The sequence below is a fragment of the Hibiscus syriacus genome, unplaced genomic scaffold (assembly GCF_006381635.1).
Source record: "Hibiscus syriacus cultivar Baekdansim isolate YM2019G1 unplaced genomic scaffold, ASM638163v2 tig00111835_pilon, whole genome shotgun sequence".
Lineage (NCBI taxonomy): Eukaryota > Viridiplantae > Streptophyta > Magnoliopsida > Malvales > Malvaceae > Hibiscus > Hibiscus syriacus.
This window is the reverse complement of record NW_024063193.1, coordinates 1,893,454-1,911,692: the sequence shown is the minus strand read 5'-3', so window position 1 is coordinate 1,911,692 and position 18,239 is coordinate 1,893,454. Positions and strand designations below refer to the sequence as shown.

The window sequence follows — 18,239 nt, the reverse complement described above, 5'->3', positions numbered from 1 at the left end:
TCTGCTGTTGAATGAAAATGGTGTTCCAATGACGTATTGCTTAGTTGAGCTGGTTGGGTTACCTCTCCTTTGCTGGAATGAGCCTTTTCTGCAGAAACGAGCAGGAAGGTAGGGAGAGTTTGTGAGTATCCTAGAGGAGACAAGAAATAGAGAGGATCTCTCATCGGCGAAATTATTGTTAAGAGTAGCAAGCCCTTTTGATGTACCCGAATTTATCACTGTAGGGTCTTATGGAAGATCTTTTAAAGTTAAAATTACTTGGGGAGGGAGCTGTAATAAATGCTCATTAGCAACCAAAGAAGAGTTGCAGAATATCTCAGATGATGGATACAGTGTTGATTATTTGAAGGAGGATGATGGATGAAGTTCAGAGAAGGAAAAAGACAACCAGGGATTGTCAGCAGAGGCAGTATGGTCAAAGGTGGACACATGGCTACAGAAAAGTCAGGAAAGTGGGAGGAATGAAGGAGGTGGGGAACAATTTCTGAAAAAACAGTCCAACACGAAACCCAACATTAATGGGGTGTCAGGAAATTTTGAATTTGAATTTGAGTCGAATATTAATAGGGACTACGCGGGTCTTGGGCTGAGAGAGGATGTGGATCAGATATATTCAGCCCATTCTGATTCCAATTGGGAATCATTTTCCACCGTCACAAATTTAATTCCTGCTGGGCCTGCTGTAAAAATTAAGTGGGATAAGCAAGAAAAGCCCAATAAGTTCAAGTCTTTTTATGAATCAAATGAGGAAATATGCATTTTAGTAGAAGAGGAAATTAAGGGAGTCCAAGAAGTTGAAGGTAATGTTTCAGGTAAGGAAGAAGGAAAGGTGTTGCAGGAGGAAAATACTGGAATTAATGAGAAGAGTTCTAAACATTGGAAAATGGGATTTCCTGTTTCTGCATGTTTATCAATAAGAAGTGCACCTGATGGAAGGAGGGGAAGAGGTCGATATGCTAGAGTCTATAGAAGAACAAGAGATAGAAGAATTTGGTTATGTTTGAGTAATGAGGCAGATATAATTTGTTCAGAGGTTATTCCGAATCAAGAACAGAATTTTACATAATGCAGAAATATTCAATTGTTTTCTTCAAAAAAATAGGGGAAATGGACAGGAAAAGGATATCAATTGTTCTATTAATTATAAGAATTCATCTACGGTCCCTCTAATTCGCAGTAATTATTCTGAGGGTCTGGCAACAGCTACTTATTCTGCTTAAGAGAAAGGAAGAAATAACATAAAGGAAAGGAGAGTTTTAACCAGGGAAGCTGTGGACCTGGTTAATATTTATACTGTCTTTTCACCTCAATTTTCGAAGTTGGTGGAGGAAGCAATGGCCACATGGGAAGTTTGTCAGATGTTAGGTATTTCTTTCAAGGAGGGGAAGAAGGCTTTCATTGAAAAAAATTTAAGCCTTGAGAATGGCTCGGAGGTAGTTATGGAAGGATGATATGACGGGGGATCTTGATGGGGGTTTAGATAGATGATTTCTTAATGATGAAGTTAAAGTTAACCATTGTAACATGGAATGTTAGAGGATTGGGTAGAAAAGAGAAGCAAAGGGTTGTTAAGAGGATAGTGTCTAAACATTATCCTCATTATCTGTGGCTGCAAGAAACAAAATTGGAAAAAATCCAGAAATCTTTTCTTAGAAGGAATGGATTAAATAATTTGCAAGGGTTTATTGAGTCCCCATCGATTGGTTCATCAGGGGGTTTACTAAGTTGCTGGAACGACAATCTCTTTGAGTTGGAAAATCAGTTTATAACCAGTAGATTTATTGCTATAACAGGGAGGTTTCGTGCCAATAATTTCAGATGCAGGTTCATTAATATGTATGGTCCTTCTATTGAGGAGGATAAAGGGAGCTTTTTTGAAGAGTTAAGCATGTTCATAGGAGGTCACAGTGAACCCATTTGTGTTGGAGGGGACCTTAATGTTTATTTACATGAAGACGAGAAGATTGGTAGAGTTCAGAACAGGAATTCAATAGGGATTTTCAGCCAATTTCTTCTTATCACTGGTTTAATTGATTTGCCATTGAGTGGAGGTAGGTTTACTTGGTGAAACAACCAAGATTCCCCAACCTATGTTAGACTGGACAGATTTTTGGTTGATAGACAATTCATGGCTGCTTTTCCAGATTTAATTCAATCATTACTGCCAAGGTGTTTGACCATAATGCAGTAATTATTGAAAATGGTGGTGTTAATTGGGGAAAGAAACCTTTCAAACTTTTTAATTATTTGATGGATGAAGTTGGTTTCGAGGATTTGGTCAGCAATTCAAGAATGTAAGAAAGATCAGAGGAATGTTGGAATTTTTAACATTCTAAAAAAAACAAAATAGCCAACAAAATTTGGGCAGGGAGGAGAGACATTTCCAGGAGATTTGATTTCAGAATTAGAATTGAAGATTCAAAAGCTAGAAGTGGATGTCAACAGGTTCAAGATGGTTTCATTGGTGAGAAAGCAGATGAGCTGCAGAAGTTAAGAACAGAATTGTGGAGGTTGTATAAGATAGAGGAGTTGATTTGGTTCCAGAACCAAGATCGAAGTGGGTTGAAGAGTGGAGTGATTGGGATTGATTATCTTTTATGTCCGATGTGTGGGAAGTGTGAAGAGTCAATTTCACATCAGTTTTTTGCATTGTGAGGTGGTTTGGTTTCTGTGGTCTAGATTTTTTTGAGACTGTAATGTTTCTTTTGTGGTTCCTAAGAAGTTGATTGACTTTTTAATTTTGTGGGATGATTTATTTTCGAGATCTACTATTTGGAAATTAATTCTAAGGGCGGTGCTGTGGTCGGTTTGGAAATGCAGAAATGAGATTATTTTCCAGAAAAGGAAGGTGGATTCTGCAATGTTGTTATTTCTTGCTAGATTCATAACTGCTTATTGGTTTGGGGTGAGATTTAAGGATGTTAAAGTTCCTTTCGATTCTCTAGTTGGGGATCTATAACTGGCAGATTCGATAGGAATAAAGAAAAAAAGGTGTTCTCCTCCTACTAAGTGAGTACCTCCTCCAGAAGGTTTCCTTAAACTTTATGTTGATAGGGCAATGGCTAAGAGATGGGACAAAGGTGGAATAGGTGGTTTGATTAGGGATGACAAGGGTCTGTTACTTGGTTCATTCTCAAAAAAAATTGGAGGCGATCCTCCTATTTTTGCAGAGCTAATGGCGATCAGAAGAGATTTGACTCTCATTAAAGAAGTAGGTTCTTCTCCAAGACAGAGGATTATCTTGGAATCGGACTCGACAATGGCTCTGAAGTGGATTAAAAATCCAGATCTATGTACCCCTTTATTTCAGTCCTTGGTTAGAGGTGTAGTGACTTTTGTGGAAGGAAAGGGCATCATTTCAAGACATATTTTGAGAGCTGCTAATTGGGAAGCGAATGACTTAGCAAAAGCCGGTATAGGTTGATCTAGTGGTACTGTGGTGTGGTGCTTTAGTTGTGCTCAGTTTTTTAGGTTTCTGGTTTTACTGCTACAGTATGTGTTATGTTTTTAAGTCTTATGTTACAAGCACTCTATGATTAGGAATTGGTTGTACGTTATGATTCAGATTAATAAAATTCAGAGGCACTCTTTTCCTCCTTCCTATGTCCTTCATGTTACTGATATAACAAGTAGGATATGAAGGGGGGTTTTAATGAGGCCTATCTTCTATAAAAAAAAATCTCCGTATTTGAGCTCTTTTAACCCCCAAATTTTTTTTATTTCCCTCACCTCAATTTCCCAAGCCATCTCCACACATATCTTGACTGTGTCAAACCATGTCCATATGAAGGTGATAGCTTTGATTTGATAGTCGTACAAGTAACGGCATAATGTGAAGGTAATAACAAGCAATGACTGAAAAACTTACAGTATTTGGACCAACAAAAGATATAGCATTGATGTCATCGTCATCACATATGGCATTAGTGATTTCCTATACAAAATCAAAGGAAAGCGTAACAGAACCCAGTAAAAAGGAAGTGAAAACAGAGATCTTGCATATAGTACAGCACCAAATAATCAAAATACAGACTGGACCATGGAAATGACTAATGTGATGGAAAAAACCAATATCATAAATAAACCCAACAAAACAGCTTCTCTTGCAATATATTGTGTAGAAAAAAATCGTTGGTAACAAAAGAAGGTTACGTGCTTATCCATTGAAACATTTCAAGAAATGCTATTAATAAAGGATATGAGTCAAAAACAATTGTAAGTACAAACTCAAAACTTACATTGGTGCCATGAACAATATTTAATACACCATTTGGCAGGCCAGCCTCCACTGCCAACTCAGAAAGCATCACAGCAGCTCCTGAAAGAACATGGGAACATATCGGTTATATGTTGAGAATAACTTCCTTATTTAAGCAAAATGGATCATCAAGTAAGAATTGCTTAAAATAGGAGCTTTATCTTCTCATTTGTGAATATTTAGCTAAGATTTAGAATTCTTCAAATGCCTGAGTTTAGATTGAGAAACGATAATAAACCATGCCAAAGCTCACTCAAATTTTCACCCATATTCCATTTACATTTCAAAGCTCGTATCATTTTGAATTTCTAAGTATGATGTGGCTTTAACACTTTTTGAGTTCTTTTTTTTTTATAGAAGAGGCCTCGTTAAAAACCTCCCTCATAGATAACTGATACATGCATCACAAGGCTCACATTAAAGGAAGAAATAATAACTCTTCCAAATGATCTACTCGTCCAAGCATTGGAAAAGAAGACCAAAACAATAGCAGACTTGAGACGACTTTTTGAATGGGATCCTGATCTTATTTGGTCAACATGTCTTCTGGACATACAACCGTCTGTCTCTTATCTTTTCAACGGTTCTTGAATCGCATCAATCCGATATCGGGAACTCAAGATATGACCATTTTACTGACGATGGTGCATGCAGGAAATCCTATACGGGATTAATACGTTATTTTGTAAATATTACGAATTTTCAATATTTATATTGATTATTTGTAATATAATTTAATATAGGATGATTAATTATCTTTTAGGATCAGATTTATTATTTTATTAGGAATTAAGGTTGGGTTAAAACAATATTTTTAATTATTATTATTTTATTAGGAATTAGAGTTAAAACATGTTTAGTTTATTATTATTTTATTCTTTAGTTATTTAGGACCTTTAGAATTCAGCCCCTATATAAAGGAGGCTTCATTCAACTTTGGAATTCAGATTTCTTTGATCAATAATACAACGAGAGTTTGTTTTTGCAAGTGCTGATTGCCTTGTGCCTTCGAAGCTTCTTCTCCTGGAGTTCTTTCAAGTTCTTGTGAGGGAGATTAATCTTCACACTCCAATTTGCCTTTTCATCGCGACTAGGAGAGTTGGTTAGAGCCATTTATCGTGTTTGCCTTTTCATTGCGACTAGGAGGGCTCGATAAAACACTTATCCATCTATTTTTCCACAAATCCATCCGCACCATCAATCATCTTTACCGTTCACCTTCATAAGGGAGATCTTTTGATTTCTTTATTATCTTATTTCATGTTTCATTTATTTATCTTTTATTTATTTTATTCTAATCGTGTTGTCTTGATTCCAGCACATAAAAGAAACCCTAAACAATTCTAGCGACTGACGCCACCTTCCCATATTCATCACCTTTGTTCTTCATCGAGTCTAGAACTTTCTAGGTTTGATTCTTCAACAAGAGCAACGTTCATTAATCCGCCACCGCTTCCCTATCAATTGGTATTAGATTTGGGCCAATTCTTGGAAAGAAACAAGCAATCTTGCTTGTTCTTGCACACAAAACCGTCAAGGTACCCCAACGGAGCTAGTTCACAAAAGATTCAGCGTTTCAGGTTCTTTTTTATTTAATTTTAATTTATATTTAAATCATTCTTGTTAGTTTGCTATTTTTTTCAAAAAAAAACAAAAAAAAAAACAAAAAAAAGCCAAAATTTCAAAAAATTGCAAACGAAGTTATATAGGGCTGATTTTATCCATATATCATATTCATTCTAAGATTAATCCCCAGTCCAAATTTCACCCCAATCGGAGTTCATTGGAGCCTTCAAATACATCATTCAAGTTTCATCGGCAGATTCGGTTTAGAATCTTGTCGAATTTCTTGAAAATTTTACAGGAGGAATTTCGTGGTGAAAATTTTCAGATTGAAAATTCATATATTGAAGATCATTCAAACAAAAAATCAGAATTTTTGGAGATCAACAACACCTTCGAACAAAGCGATCAAGAAAAAACAGATTGTTTGAGGACTCACCGTTCAACAGAGTCTACTGGATACTACTGAAGGTATTTGGTTCTGAAATTTTACAGGTGGTTTCTTGACGCATCAAAAGATATTCAAGAATTTTTCCAGAATTTTTTGACACCGGTAACCCCCTCAAAAACGTTGCTCAAATTGATCCAGCGTTTTCCAGGTTTCTGGGTTGGTTCTTTTTTTTCTTTGACTCTTAGTGCTTTAGGTTCTTTTGTTTTTCCTTGTTATTGTTCCTTTGCATTATCTAACACATTATCTTCATTGTGTTAGTAGGACTAAAGAGTTTGCATACTTCTTCCTTCTTTGCATTCTCGTTCTCTTGGAGTCTAACCCTTGTTTGGCCTCTTAGAACTTTTAAGTTTTTCTTATCGCCTTTGCTAGTAATCAAACTCCGATACGAACTGTGGAAGACTACTTGGTAAAGTGAGTTTTAAAGAGTACAAGATCGGCTTACTTGCCTCTCGTTGTGTTACTTTTTTTGGAGTGACTTGTGAGGTTTCTTGCTTTGTTGAATTTTCTTTCTTTTATTTTTATTTTACTTTAAAATTTTCTTTTGAGTGTTATGATTTCAGGATGGGCGACAATAACAACAAGACACTTACGGCTATCTTAGCCACACTTTCCCGACTCACGACTCTAGTTGAAAGATTTGATGAAACCGAGAAAACGACAAGAACCACAACTGGATCTACCAAACCAAAATCCAAGACCAAACAATGTTGAACTTTTGGTACCCAGGCGAGAACAACCACGTTTATAAGCACCCGAACTCTTTGCAAAACCAAAGTTCACGATCACGTCTTTCAAAGGAGACAACGATCCAGACAGGTACATCGATTGGGAAGGAAAAGTTGATCTCATGTTCGCATACCATGATTGCCCCCAAGCTAAACAAGTTCACCTCATCACCATGCAATTCGAAGGATATGCTCGAACTTGGTGGATGCAAACAAGGAAAAAGGTCCAGAACTTCCAAATTCCAACAATCACTTCTTGGACCGACCTCAAACAAACCATGAGGAAGCGATTCCTACCGACACATTATACACGAAAAGTTAAACTACGACTACACCAACTTCGACAAGGTAGAAGTTCAGTTGAAGACTACTACAAGGAGATGCAGTCCTTACTCAATAGGGCTAACATAACCGAAAAAGAAGAGGTAACCGTGTCAAGATTCGTCGTCGGCTTAAACTCAAACATCACTGATCTTCTTGATCTCCATGAGTACGAAAACCTCGAAGATACACTAAAGAAAGCAATGACAATCGAAACACAAATACAAAGGAGATTCCGATTCAGAGAATATTACCAAGGTATTTCATCCTCTTACCAAGGTAATCCTTCAAATCCTTCCTCATCTTCTACTCCATCTTCTCTGAAAAAGCCAAGAGATGACAAACCTGACAAGGAGAAAGAACGACCAGCAAAGAATGACACACTTCCAACCCCTAAAGATCAAATGATAATTTCTGAGGAGGTAGAGAAAGTAAAAAAAAGAAAAAGTTGAGAAAGAGGCAAAAGAAAAAGAGGTCACTAGTTTCAAAAACCAAAAGAATAATGACCTATGGGAGGTGAGTGAACCTAATTGTGAGAAGAAAAGAGTGACTCAAAATCTATGTGTGAGCACAAAAGAATTGAGAGAGAACCTTTTTTACAAACAACCTTCCATCCTTGTTCACTTTAGGGAATCAATTGTTTCGATTTCTAATATTAACAAGGATTTGCTTAGTGTGTTTTCATCTTTGTTACAAGATTTTCGAGAAGTGTTAGGTGATCCACCTAACGAATTACCACCGAAAAGAGGAAAACAACACCAAACCAATCTAATTCAAGGTTGCATCATACCTCGTCAAACATACAATCTCGAAGAAACCAAAGAGTTAGATTTGTTACAAAAAGGCTACATCCAGGAAAGCCTTAGTCGTGACGCCATCTTAATGACGAAACATGACTTGAACAACTCCACATGCTTTATAGTTCATGCACAGAGAATCCATGTAAATGATGTAAAAGCAACACGAGACTGGACCACACCATCTTCCATCGCCAAGAGTTGTCGAATAGTGCTAGGTGACCCTCCTGACGGGTTACCACCTGAAAGCCCTAATCACTATGCCATATCAATTAAGAGTCACGATTTACGGGAGTCCAAAGACCGAGGTAAGCAAAACACAATAGACGATGCACTACCACGAAGGTATACTCTTACCTATCAAACGCATACTACTATTCCGAGAATTGAACATATCAAAGATGTATATCACAATAACTCGGATATTTCTGATAATTCTACCCATACTTTTAAAAGTGCTTTTAATGAGCTTTATCTTGTATATGAGTTTCCTTGCCAACTAAACAGGTTTTACAGTCCACAAATCTCCTCCCGAGAATTCTTAATTCATGAACCACACTTAGGAGACTTAAGGGATTACTTTAACAAACCAGTTGACATGGTTTTTAAACACTCATTCTCGCCACACAAGAATAAAACCATGGAGAAATTATCTGAAGCAATCATACAGAAAGCCAACAGAGGTCGACGCCATGTTGAATTTCAACCAAAACATCATATTACAAGACTTGTATGCAAAAGAGGATTTCAAGACTACAAGAAATCAGTTCCTATAAAGAAGAAACCTCGACTAAAACGCATAAAGACATATCACATTGATCCTGGTAAATGTTTCACAAGTTTTCTGTTCAACACATCTAATTCTCTTTCTTTTGGATTTTCAGATTCGAGGACGAATCCTTTTGAGGAGTGGGGGAATGATACATGTACCAGAGTCCAGAATACATGCTTCTTTGGACTAATGTTTCTACTCGAACCTATTAGAAGAACAAAGTCTCGAAGATTCAAAGCATATCTATTCGGTAAGAATAATGTGAATGAATCATTAAACGATTCTAATGTTGCTCCCTTTAATGTTTCAGATTCGAGGTCGAATCTTTTTGAAGAAAGGGAGGATGATACATGCATCACAAGGCTCACATCAAAGGAAGAAGTAATAACTCTTCCAAATGATCCACTCGTCCAAGCATTGGAAAAGAAGACCAGAACAATAGCAGACTTGAGACGACTTTTTGAATGGGATCCTGATCTTATTTGGTCAACATGTCTTCTGGACATACAACCGTCTGTCTCTTATCTTTTTAACGGTTCTTGAATCGCATCAATCCGATATCGGGAACTCAAGATATGACCATTTTACTGAAGATGGTGCATGCAGGAAATCCTATACATGATTAATACGTTGTTTTGTAAATATTACGAATTTTCAAAATTTATATTGATTATTTGTAATATAATTTAATATAGGATGATTAATTATCTTTTAGGATCAGATTTATTATTTTATTAGGAATTAAGGTTGGGTTAAAACAATATTTTTAGTTATTATTATTTTATTAGGAATTAGAGTTAAAACATGTTTAGTTTATTATTATTTTATTCTTTAGTTATTTAGGACCTTTAGAATTCAGCTCCTATATAAAGGAGGCTTCATTCAACTTTGGAATTCAGATTTCTTTGATCAATAATACAACGAGAGTTTGTTTTTGCAAGTGCTGATTGCCTTGTGCCTTCGAAGCTTCTTCTCCTGGAGTTCTTTCAAGTTCTTGTGAGGGAGATTAATCTTCACACTCCAATTTGCCTTTTCATCGCGACTAGGAGGGTTGGTTAGATCCATTTATTGTGTTTGCCTTTTCATTGCGACTAGGAGGGCTCGATAGGACACTTATCCATCTATTTTTCCACAAATCCATCCGCACCATCAATCATCTTTACCGTTCACCTTCATAAGGGAGATCTTTTGATTTCTTTATTATCTTATTTCATCTTTCATTTATTTATCTTTTTTTTATTTTATTCTAATCGTGTTGTCTTGATTCCATCACATAAAAGAAACCCTAAACAATCCTAGCGATTGACGTCGCCTTCCCATATTCATCACCTTTGTTCTTCATCGAGTCTAGAGCTTTCTAGGTTTGATTCTACAACAAGAGCAATGTTGATTAACCCGCCACCGCTTCCCTATCAATAACCCTTTCCCGAAAGAAAGAATCAGCTAACGGAAGGAGGAAAAGAGTACCTCATTTTATTAATATATCAAATGTACATAAAACTTAACAATTACACCAAACAGAATTACATAAGACTTAACAACTCCACCAACAACAAAAACCCACTAACTCGAGAAGAAAATAACATACAGATATAACCTTACAATCAACCAATCTCCTTATTTGCTAAACTATTTGTCTCCCCATTACAAGCCCTAGGAATCAACCTAACTAATAGCACCTTTTCAGAGATGAGAGAAAATCTCTTTAACTATAGGCGAGAAGAAAACAGGAGCCAAAGATGGGGACTATATCCACTCCACTGCAGACTTACAGTCACTTTCAACAATCAACCTACCAACAGAAACCTAACGTGAAGACAAAAAAAATTTCAATGCCTCTTTTAATAGCTTTTAATTCAGCAACTGGTGGGGGACCTTGACCAATATTCTCTGAAAAAGTCAGAAGAGTGTAGCTATTCCTGTCTCTTAAAATGCCTCCAATACCTCCAATCGAGCCTTTTAATCTTACAACTCCATCAACATTCATCTTCAAAAAGTCAACAGGAGAGGGGTAGCCAGCAAAGCACAGAACAAACCTTAGTTTTAGGAACTGAAATACCATCTGCAAGAGATGGATAACCAATCAACACATCCTCCTGTATAGGGAACTTAGGGAACTTGGCTAGAAACCATTTAAATAACCTAAATCTAACAATGAAAAAAAAAAGCCTATCAAGAGATAATCCTTCAAACACAATTGCATTCCTAACTTTCCAAATAAACCAAAATACGACTCTCGGAATAAACTTCCAAATCAACGAATTCACCCTCAAATCACCCCAAGAGCCAAGTAAAGGAGGGTCGTGGGGTAAAAGTATTGATAAATCCCAAAAGCTTACTAATTTATTCCATAAATCCCAAACTACGTAACACGAAATAAACAAGTGTTGCACCGATTCCTCATGTTTCTTGCAAAATGGACAAAGAATATCTTCACCTAGGAGCATTCCTCTGTTAACCAACTCTACTTTGACTGCCACTTTCTGATGAGCTAGCTGCCAAAGGAAAGCTTCGACACGCGGTGGAGGTAGTCCCAACCACACCCCTTGTAACCACATATCGCTACCCCCATACACCTTACCCAGTGCACTTCTGCAATATTTAACCAAGAACAGTCCATCTCCGCTTATAGACCAAGAAAGAAAATCTTCTACTGAATCTGACAGTTTTATATCATTCAGCTTTGACATCAAACCCATCCATTGATCCAATTCCCAATCACACAAATTCCTCCTTGTTTGAATATTCCACACCCAACAATTCGATTCAAAACTGCCAAACTCTGCAACCTTGCCCCATTTGTTAGGAGAAAGCGCATAGATTCTAGGTAAAAGATTTTTTAAAGGAACCTCATCCACCCATGGATCAATCCAAAAAGAAATGGACTTCCCATTACCCACTTGCAACTTCGAATATGATCCAAGACATTCTCCCTCAGAATTATTCTTCAAGAAATTATTGGCAATACCTCTCAAAATCCAAGAAGATTGAGGAGAAATAACCTTACTAATAGACATTGTGTTGCAACAAATTTTATGCTTGCTACATAACACTCTTTTCCATAAGGAATTCTTTTCATTGGCAAACTTCCACACCCATTTCCCCAATAGAGCCCGATTGGTAAGATTCAAGTCAAGAACACCGAGGTCACCACTGTTCAAAGGCCGACAGATTGTACTCTAATTCACCCAGTGAATCCTCCTCTTTTCCGCAATATCACCCCATAAAAATTTGACCATTAGAGAATTTAACTTCTTACCAATTTTGCAAGGCATTTTAAAAAATGATAAGAAAAAGATAGGCAAGGAAGATAACACCGACTTCAATAGGACTGTCCTGCAAGCCAAAGAAAGACAAGAAGCTTTCCACCCTGTAAGTTTAGAATTGAAGTTCTTAAAGACTGAATCCCATAAAACTTCTGAATTCTTCTTAGCACCGAGGGGAAGTCCCAAATAATCCGTGGGAAAAGAACCCACTGAGCAGACCACTGCCAACGCTCAATCAGATAAAATTGCCTCATCAACATTAATACCAAACAGTTTACTCTTCGCTAGATTTAGATGAAACCCCGCCATTATTCTGAAAATCCTCAAAACTCTTTTAACATTTTTAATCTGAGTAAGAGAAGCTTGGCAAAAAATGATGAGATCATCAGCAAACTGAAGATAAGACAACTGAAAAGAATCTTCAGATTTCCCAATAACAAATCCTTGGAAAAGACCCATGTCAGCTTTAGACAGCATCAAATGGAGTGGCTCACCTACTATATTAAACAGAAGTGGAGATAAACTGCATCCATGTCTAAGTCCTTTAGTCATAGGAAACTCTTCCGAATGAGACCCATTCACAAGAACCGAAATTGAAGCTGAAGAAAGACACTGTGAAATCCACGAGCACCATCTATTACCAAAGCCCATCTCTGTCATTGCTCTGATTAATATTGTCCATTCAACGGAGTCATAAGCTCTACGAAAGTCAACTTTTAGAACAACTCCTTGTAGCCCTTGTTTTCTCCAATAATTGATCCCTTCATTTGCAATAAAAGCACAATCTAACAACTATCTCCCGGTATAAATGCAAACTGGGAAGGACTGATGATATCACTAGCACAACAACTTAGTCTCTTAGATAAGACTTTTGATAGGATCTTATATAAACTGCCTATAAGGCTAATTGGTCTAAAGTCTTCTACACTTTTCGGATTTAATTTCTTTGGAATTAGAGTAATAAAAGTGTGATTTACCCCATGCTCCTATTTCCTTCCAAAGTAGAAATCTTTAAAAAAATTCAGTACATGCTCCTTTAAACTGGGCCAGCATTTCTTGAAGAAACCCATGGTGAAACCATCCAGACTTGGAGCTTTAGAGCTGTCCGATGATGCTATAGCTTGCCAAACTTCATGTTTTGAAAAGTGCTCCTCTAGCTTTGTAGACTGATCCCCTGACAGCTTTGCAAAATCTAGGATTAAGTCCTCCACTTCCATTGTTGATTTGGAATTGTACGCTGTCTTGAAAAAATCTGAAATATGAGTCTTAATCGAGTGAGGATGTGAAACTACAGTCCCATTGATCTTCAGACTAGAAATTGCATTTCTTTTGCTACTGTTCAGAGCACACAGATGAAAAAATCTTGTATTTCTGTCCCCGTCTTTAATCCATCTCGTTCTTGATTTTTGAAACCAAATACTTTCTTCAATCCTATACAGCCTCCAAAGATCCGTTCTGAACTGCATCGCCTGATCCCACTCCTGAGGAGAAAGATTACCACCTTGTGCCTTAAATTCCAACTCATTAATTTTCCCTTCCAATTCTATAATAGAGTCGGAAATCCCATGAAATTTTCTGCTTAACCAGTTTCTGATAGATTTTTTAGTTCCTTGTAAAATACTGAAGATACCCCTTCTATTATTCCTCTCCCTCAAGTCATCCATGGAAGATTTAACCAAGTCCTCAAAACCTTGTTCCTCCAAGAGATAATTAAAGAATCTGAAAGGTTTAGGACCCTAATCTACATACGTTTCCTCCAGTGAAACTAGATTGTGATCTGATAGGGACCTAGGTAATAGTCTTTGCACTACATTCGGAAAACAGGTCATAAAATTCCCAGAAATTAAGAACCTATCAAGTCTGACCCATGTAGAAACTTCTCTATTATTACACCAAGTAAAGCTTCCTCCCACCAAAGGAAGATAAAGTACATGCTAGGCCTATCCATAAAAGTACATGTTAAATTCCTTAGTTGAAAAGCAAGTTTCACATGATCTCTAATAAGGTTTTTAACATTATAAAGAATGAAGATAAAGTTACTATAATTTAATGTTGGCAAATGACAGAAAAAAATTACCTGGATCCTTCTCTGATGGCTTTAATATAAAAGTATTACCACAAGTAACCGCAATAGATAACATCTGCAGGTAACGAAAAAACAAGGGGAAAATGAATGAGGATCAACTAAAACAACTAAATAGAAAAGTTTCTAACAGTTTTCCTTGATCAGAATGTGAAACCTGGGAGGCCAGTGCCCTATCATTCTTGTAACAGATTAACAAAACTAAACATCAAAACAAAAGAGCCCCTTGCATTATGAAGTTACATCAAACTCTGACATCGGTTTCATTATTTTAACACAAGTTTATACATAATACAAGTATTCATACTAATTATCATCATACTAAGTAATAAAACTGATATTCGACAACCATGCTATTAGTTTGAGCTAAAAACAAACTAAGCTTACCCATAAGGGGATCATAGCTGGAAAGTCGAATGGACAAATACCAGCACAAACACCAAGAGGCTCTCTAATGCTATAAGAATCAACTCCATCAGATACATTGGAAACAAATTCCCCAATTTGCAAATTCGCCAATCCACAAGCATGTTCAACCACCTCTACCAAGGAAAATGAAAGACATGGAGTAAATAATTACAAAAAAGTTTATTCCAAACAATTATTGATGAGAGGCTGAGGAAGAAAATTATTACAGTAAAGTCATAAAGAGATACTGACCTAAACCACACAAGACATCATCATAAGCATCCTTCAATACCTTCCCGTGTTCATTGGTAATGTTCATAGCAAGCTTATCCTAGGCCCATAATGACTATTCCCATCAATAAAATTATATATGCTAATCAAGAACAGAACAAATGCAATTCTAGAGATTTACAATGTCTCTCTTAATGAGCTCTTGAAACTTGAACATTATACGCTGTCGGACAGTACTAGCAGTGTTTCGCCATGATGGGAAAGCCCGTTTTGCTGCAAAAACTGCTGCTCTGAACTCCTCATTTGTAGTCAGAGGAACTTGAGAAACCACTTCCTGTGTTGCCTGTGAAGAAATAAAAATTAAATGGTTACAAAAAGGTATTTCAATTTTCTATTTATAACTTGATAGTCACGAGTAACTAAAACAGAAACTTTTTAAGGGTACTTACAGGGTTTACAACATCAATTGAAGTAAATGACTGTGAATCAACAAATCTTCCCCCAATGAGATTGGGAACCCTCTGACATGCAGCACCAAGACAGTTTAATACCCATGTAATTTCAGGGAATAATCCAACAAGGAGAGAGGGAGAAAAAGAGAGGAAGAGCGAAAACAGAGGATAATAATTCATTTAAGCAATAAAACTCTAGCTCATTCCATGTAGGTAGGCTTGAACATTGGGACCTAAGCATTGTTGAAAAACAACTAAAGCTTACCGGAGGGTTATGTTGCCTCCAAGATGGCTCCATAACTGATAGATAGTTGTTTCTTACAGCAGACTTCTGAGGTTTCAAAGACTTGTAGTTTCTCACTACAAGGCAAACATACCTTCACTTAAAATAACAAAATACTGCAAAGAAACTGAAGAACTAGAAGCAAGAAAAACGAATCAGGTAGTGCTTTTCAGTTTTCATGATGTGAAAAACGATATACCTGACATATTCCCTTGCCGAAGCTTCGCTTTGACATTATAAACATGCTTTGGTGTTGATAAAAGGTCAGGGTTGCTTTGTCTCAGTCTCCTTAAAATTTGCCGAGGTTTTAACCCAGCTTCTGTCATTTCTTTTATTAACAAGACTTCCTTCTCTGAAAAACGGCGTGCAGATGGGTGTTCTGCAATGTCCTTCAAGGGTTCATGGTTGTGTGTACCATTTTTAACAGTAAGTACCCACAAACCATCATCCTTTTTACCCACAACTTCAAAAGGACAGTTTGTAAGTCGAGAACCAGTTTTTCTTCTGCGAATACGTTCAGCTGCGGACTCATCAACAGGTTTCCGCCTGTTACGATAGACACCTCCTCTGTCACAGCCAAGGACTACCACTTTGTCCCTCTTAGATTGTTTAATAGTAACCACATACCCTTGTGACACAGCAAATTCACCAACATGTTGGATAAGTTCTTCACGATCTATAAAGGTCCCAGGTGGAGGAGGAAGCATCTGCAGCTCTTCAGTCAACTCTGAGCTACATTCTATGTCCATAACAGATGAAATGTATTACCTAGAGTAAAAATAATATGTACTACACTTTTAAGATCCACTCATTGCCTCCCATTAGTAACTATATGCTTGATCCTCCTCCTCTAGAACTTCACTCTCCATTGAAACAAAGTGGATTAAAATGCCTACACTCCCCTGCTGGAAAACTGAAACTACGTTAAGAAAAAAGCTTCATAATTATATAGAAACACATTATTCTCAACGAATGAAACATAGACATCACAAAAATTTTATGTATCATCCAAAATGATTTAAATTCATGACATTATTAATATAGATCACGCCTCACGATCAATTTTTATCATAAATTAAGCTTCAACTATGGCTCATTCAAAAGAACATTGAAATTGGAACCTCAAACAATCAAAATGCCAAGATACCCATGTGCTTGAACTAGAATTCTAAATTACCTCTGTTTATAAATTTAATTGAATAAAACCCAAATCAAATCTAGTGATTAACCTTTCGTGACGAGTTCTCCACTAAATTAGACTCGGCATGTCAAATTACTTCTCAATCTCTCGGGAACCAAACGGAAATTTCAATATTAGAAAGACGGTTAAAGAAAGTTGGATAAAAGTTGCGGAGACTTACCGAAAAGTTGTGATCGGGTTCGAAACGACGGTGCTGGTGCTGGACGTACACTGAATTAAGTAAATTTTTATCTTTTTGGGGGGAGAGGCCGAGAGGGATTAATGTGCTCTTACTTTTTCTCACGGTAGAAATGTTTTGCAGATAGGTACGTGTTTGTCTTATTTGGAATAGCAGTGTGGTTTAAACGTGTTAAAATGTACTTCAAACAAACACGGCCTTCCGGGTTGTTTACTTCCGCTCTCAGTGAATAATATTATATTATCCATGATAGTGTGATCGATGTATATTTTTAAGATCTAAATCCATAAAATAGAGTCTTCATTTTTTTCTAAAAGTTTTAAGGGTATGTTTGTTTCCCGTAATTCGAATTACGGAATTGGTTTTCCCCAAATTTCAGTGTTTGTTTCACGTAATTCGTTTTCCGGAAAATGTTTTCCCGTATTTGTTTCACGTAATTCGTTTTCCGGAAAACGTTTTCCCGTGTTTGTTTCACGTAATTCGTTTTCCGAAATGTAATTCATTTTCCTAGTAACAGAATTTCCTTTGTATTTTCTATAAAAATGACTTACGGATTCATTTTTCGTAAGTCATTTTCCGAACTTTTCACTTCAAAGCAAAAATACTCAAAATAATTTTATTTTATGAATTTAATATTAATAAAATATTTTAATATCATTTTCATCAAAATATTAATTATTAAAATATTTAAAATATATTTATTAATATTTATAATAATATAATATTATATTTTTAATATTATATAAAATAATCAATTATATTATAATAATATAAGATATTATATTTTTATTTTAATAATATATAATAAATTTTTTTTATATATTTAATAATGAATAATATTATTTATATATTTCAATAATATTTTAGTAAAGATATTAAAATATACTAATTAATATTTTTAAAATATAATATAGTACTATTACTTTAATAAATAATTAAATATAATTTATAAAATTTTATTTCACTAAAATATACCGAAAAAATATTTAAATAACATCTTCCAAACATCATAAAAACGTTTTCCAGATGTTTTCCAGAAATGTAATTCATTTTCCAGAAATGTAATTCATTTTACAGAAATGTAATTCATTTTCCAGAATTCAAATTCCAGTAATTCATTTTCCAGTAATTCAAATTCTAGTAATTCAAATTCCAGTAATTCATTTTCTGGAAAACCAATTACAGCTAAACAAACAGACCCTAAATTTAATTCGATAAAAAAATGTATACATTATTAATAATTTTAGAAT

General features: G+C 35.9%; 1 protein-coding gene across 4 annotated transcripts in view; it reads right to left on the bottom strand.

Annotated features, from left to right (window-relative positions):
- The window catches only part of LOC120171745 (methylmalonate-semialdehyde dehydrogenase [acylating], mitochondrial-like), a 35,133-nt gene extending 18,070 nt beyond the window's left edge, over nucleotides 1-17,063 (bottom strand). The window contains exons 1-10 of one of the 4 annotated variants that reach the window (XM_039179394.1): nucleotides 16,972-17,063; nucleotides 15,810-16,512; nucleotides 15,593-15,687; nucleotides 15,325-15,396; nucleotides 15,057-15,218; nucleotides 14,897-14,975; nucleotides 14,624-14,778; nucleotides 14,231-14,294; nucleotides 4,239-4,318; nucleotides 3,869-3,934 (exon numbers count right to left, since the gene is read on the bottom strand). In XM_039179394.1, the coding sequence (XP_039035325.1) occupies nucleotides 3,869-3,934; nucleotides 4,239-4,318; nucleotides 14,231-14,294; nucleotides 14,624-14,778; nucleotides 14,897-14,975; nucleotides 15,057-15,218; nucleotides 15,325-15,396; nucleotides 15,593-15,687; nucleotides 15,810-16,359 (1,323 nt within the window). In that variant the 5' untranslated portion in view covers nucleotides 16,360-16,512; nucleotides 16,972-17,063. Of the gene's footprint in view, nucleotides 1-3,868; nucleotides 3,935-4,238; nucleotides 4,319-14,230; nucleotides 14,295-14,623; nucleotides 14,779-14,896; nucleotides 14,976-15,056; nucleotides 15,219-15,324; nucleotides 15,397-15,592; nucleotides 15,688-15,809; nucleotides 16,524-16,967 lie in introns of all 4 variants that reach the window. The other 3 variants (XM_039179395.1, XM_039179396.1, XM_039179397.1) reach the window with 3 other exon arrangements.
- Nucleotides 17,064-18,239: the final 1,176 nt, after the last annotated feature.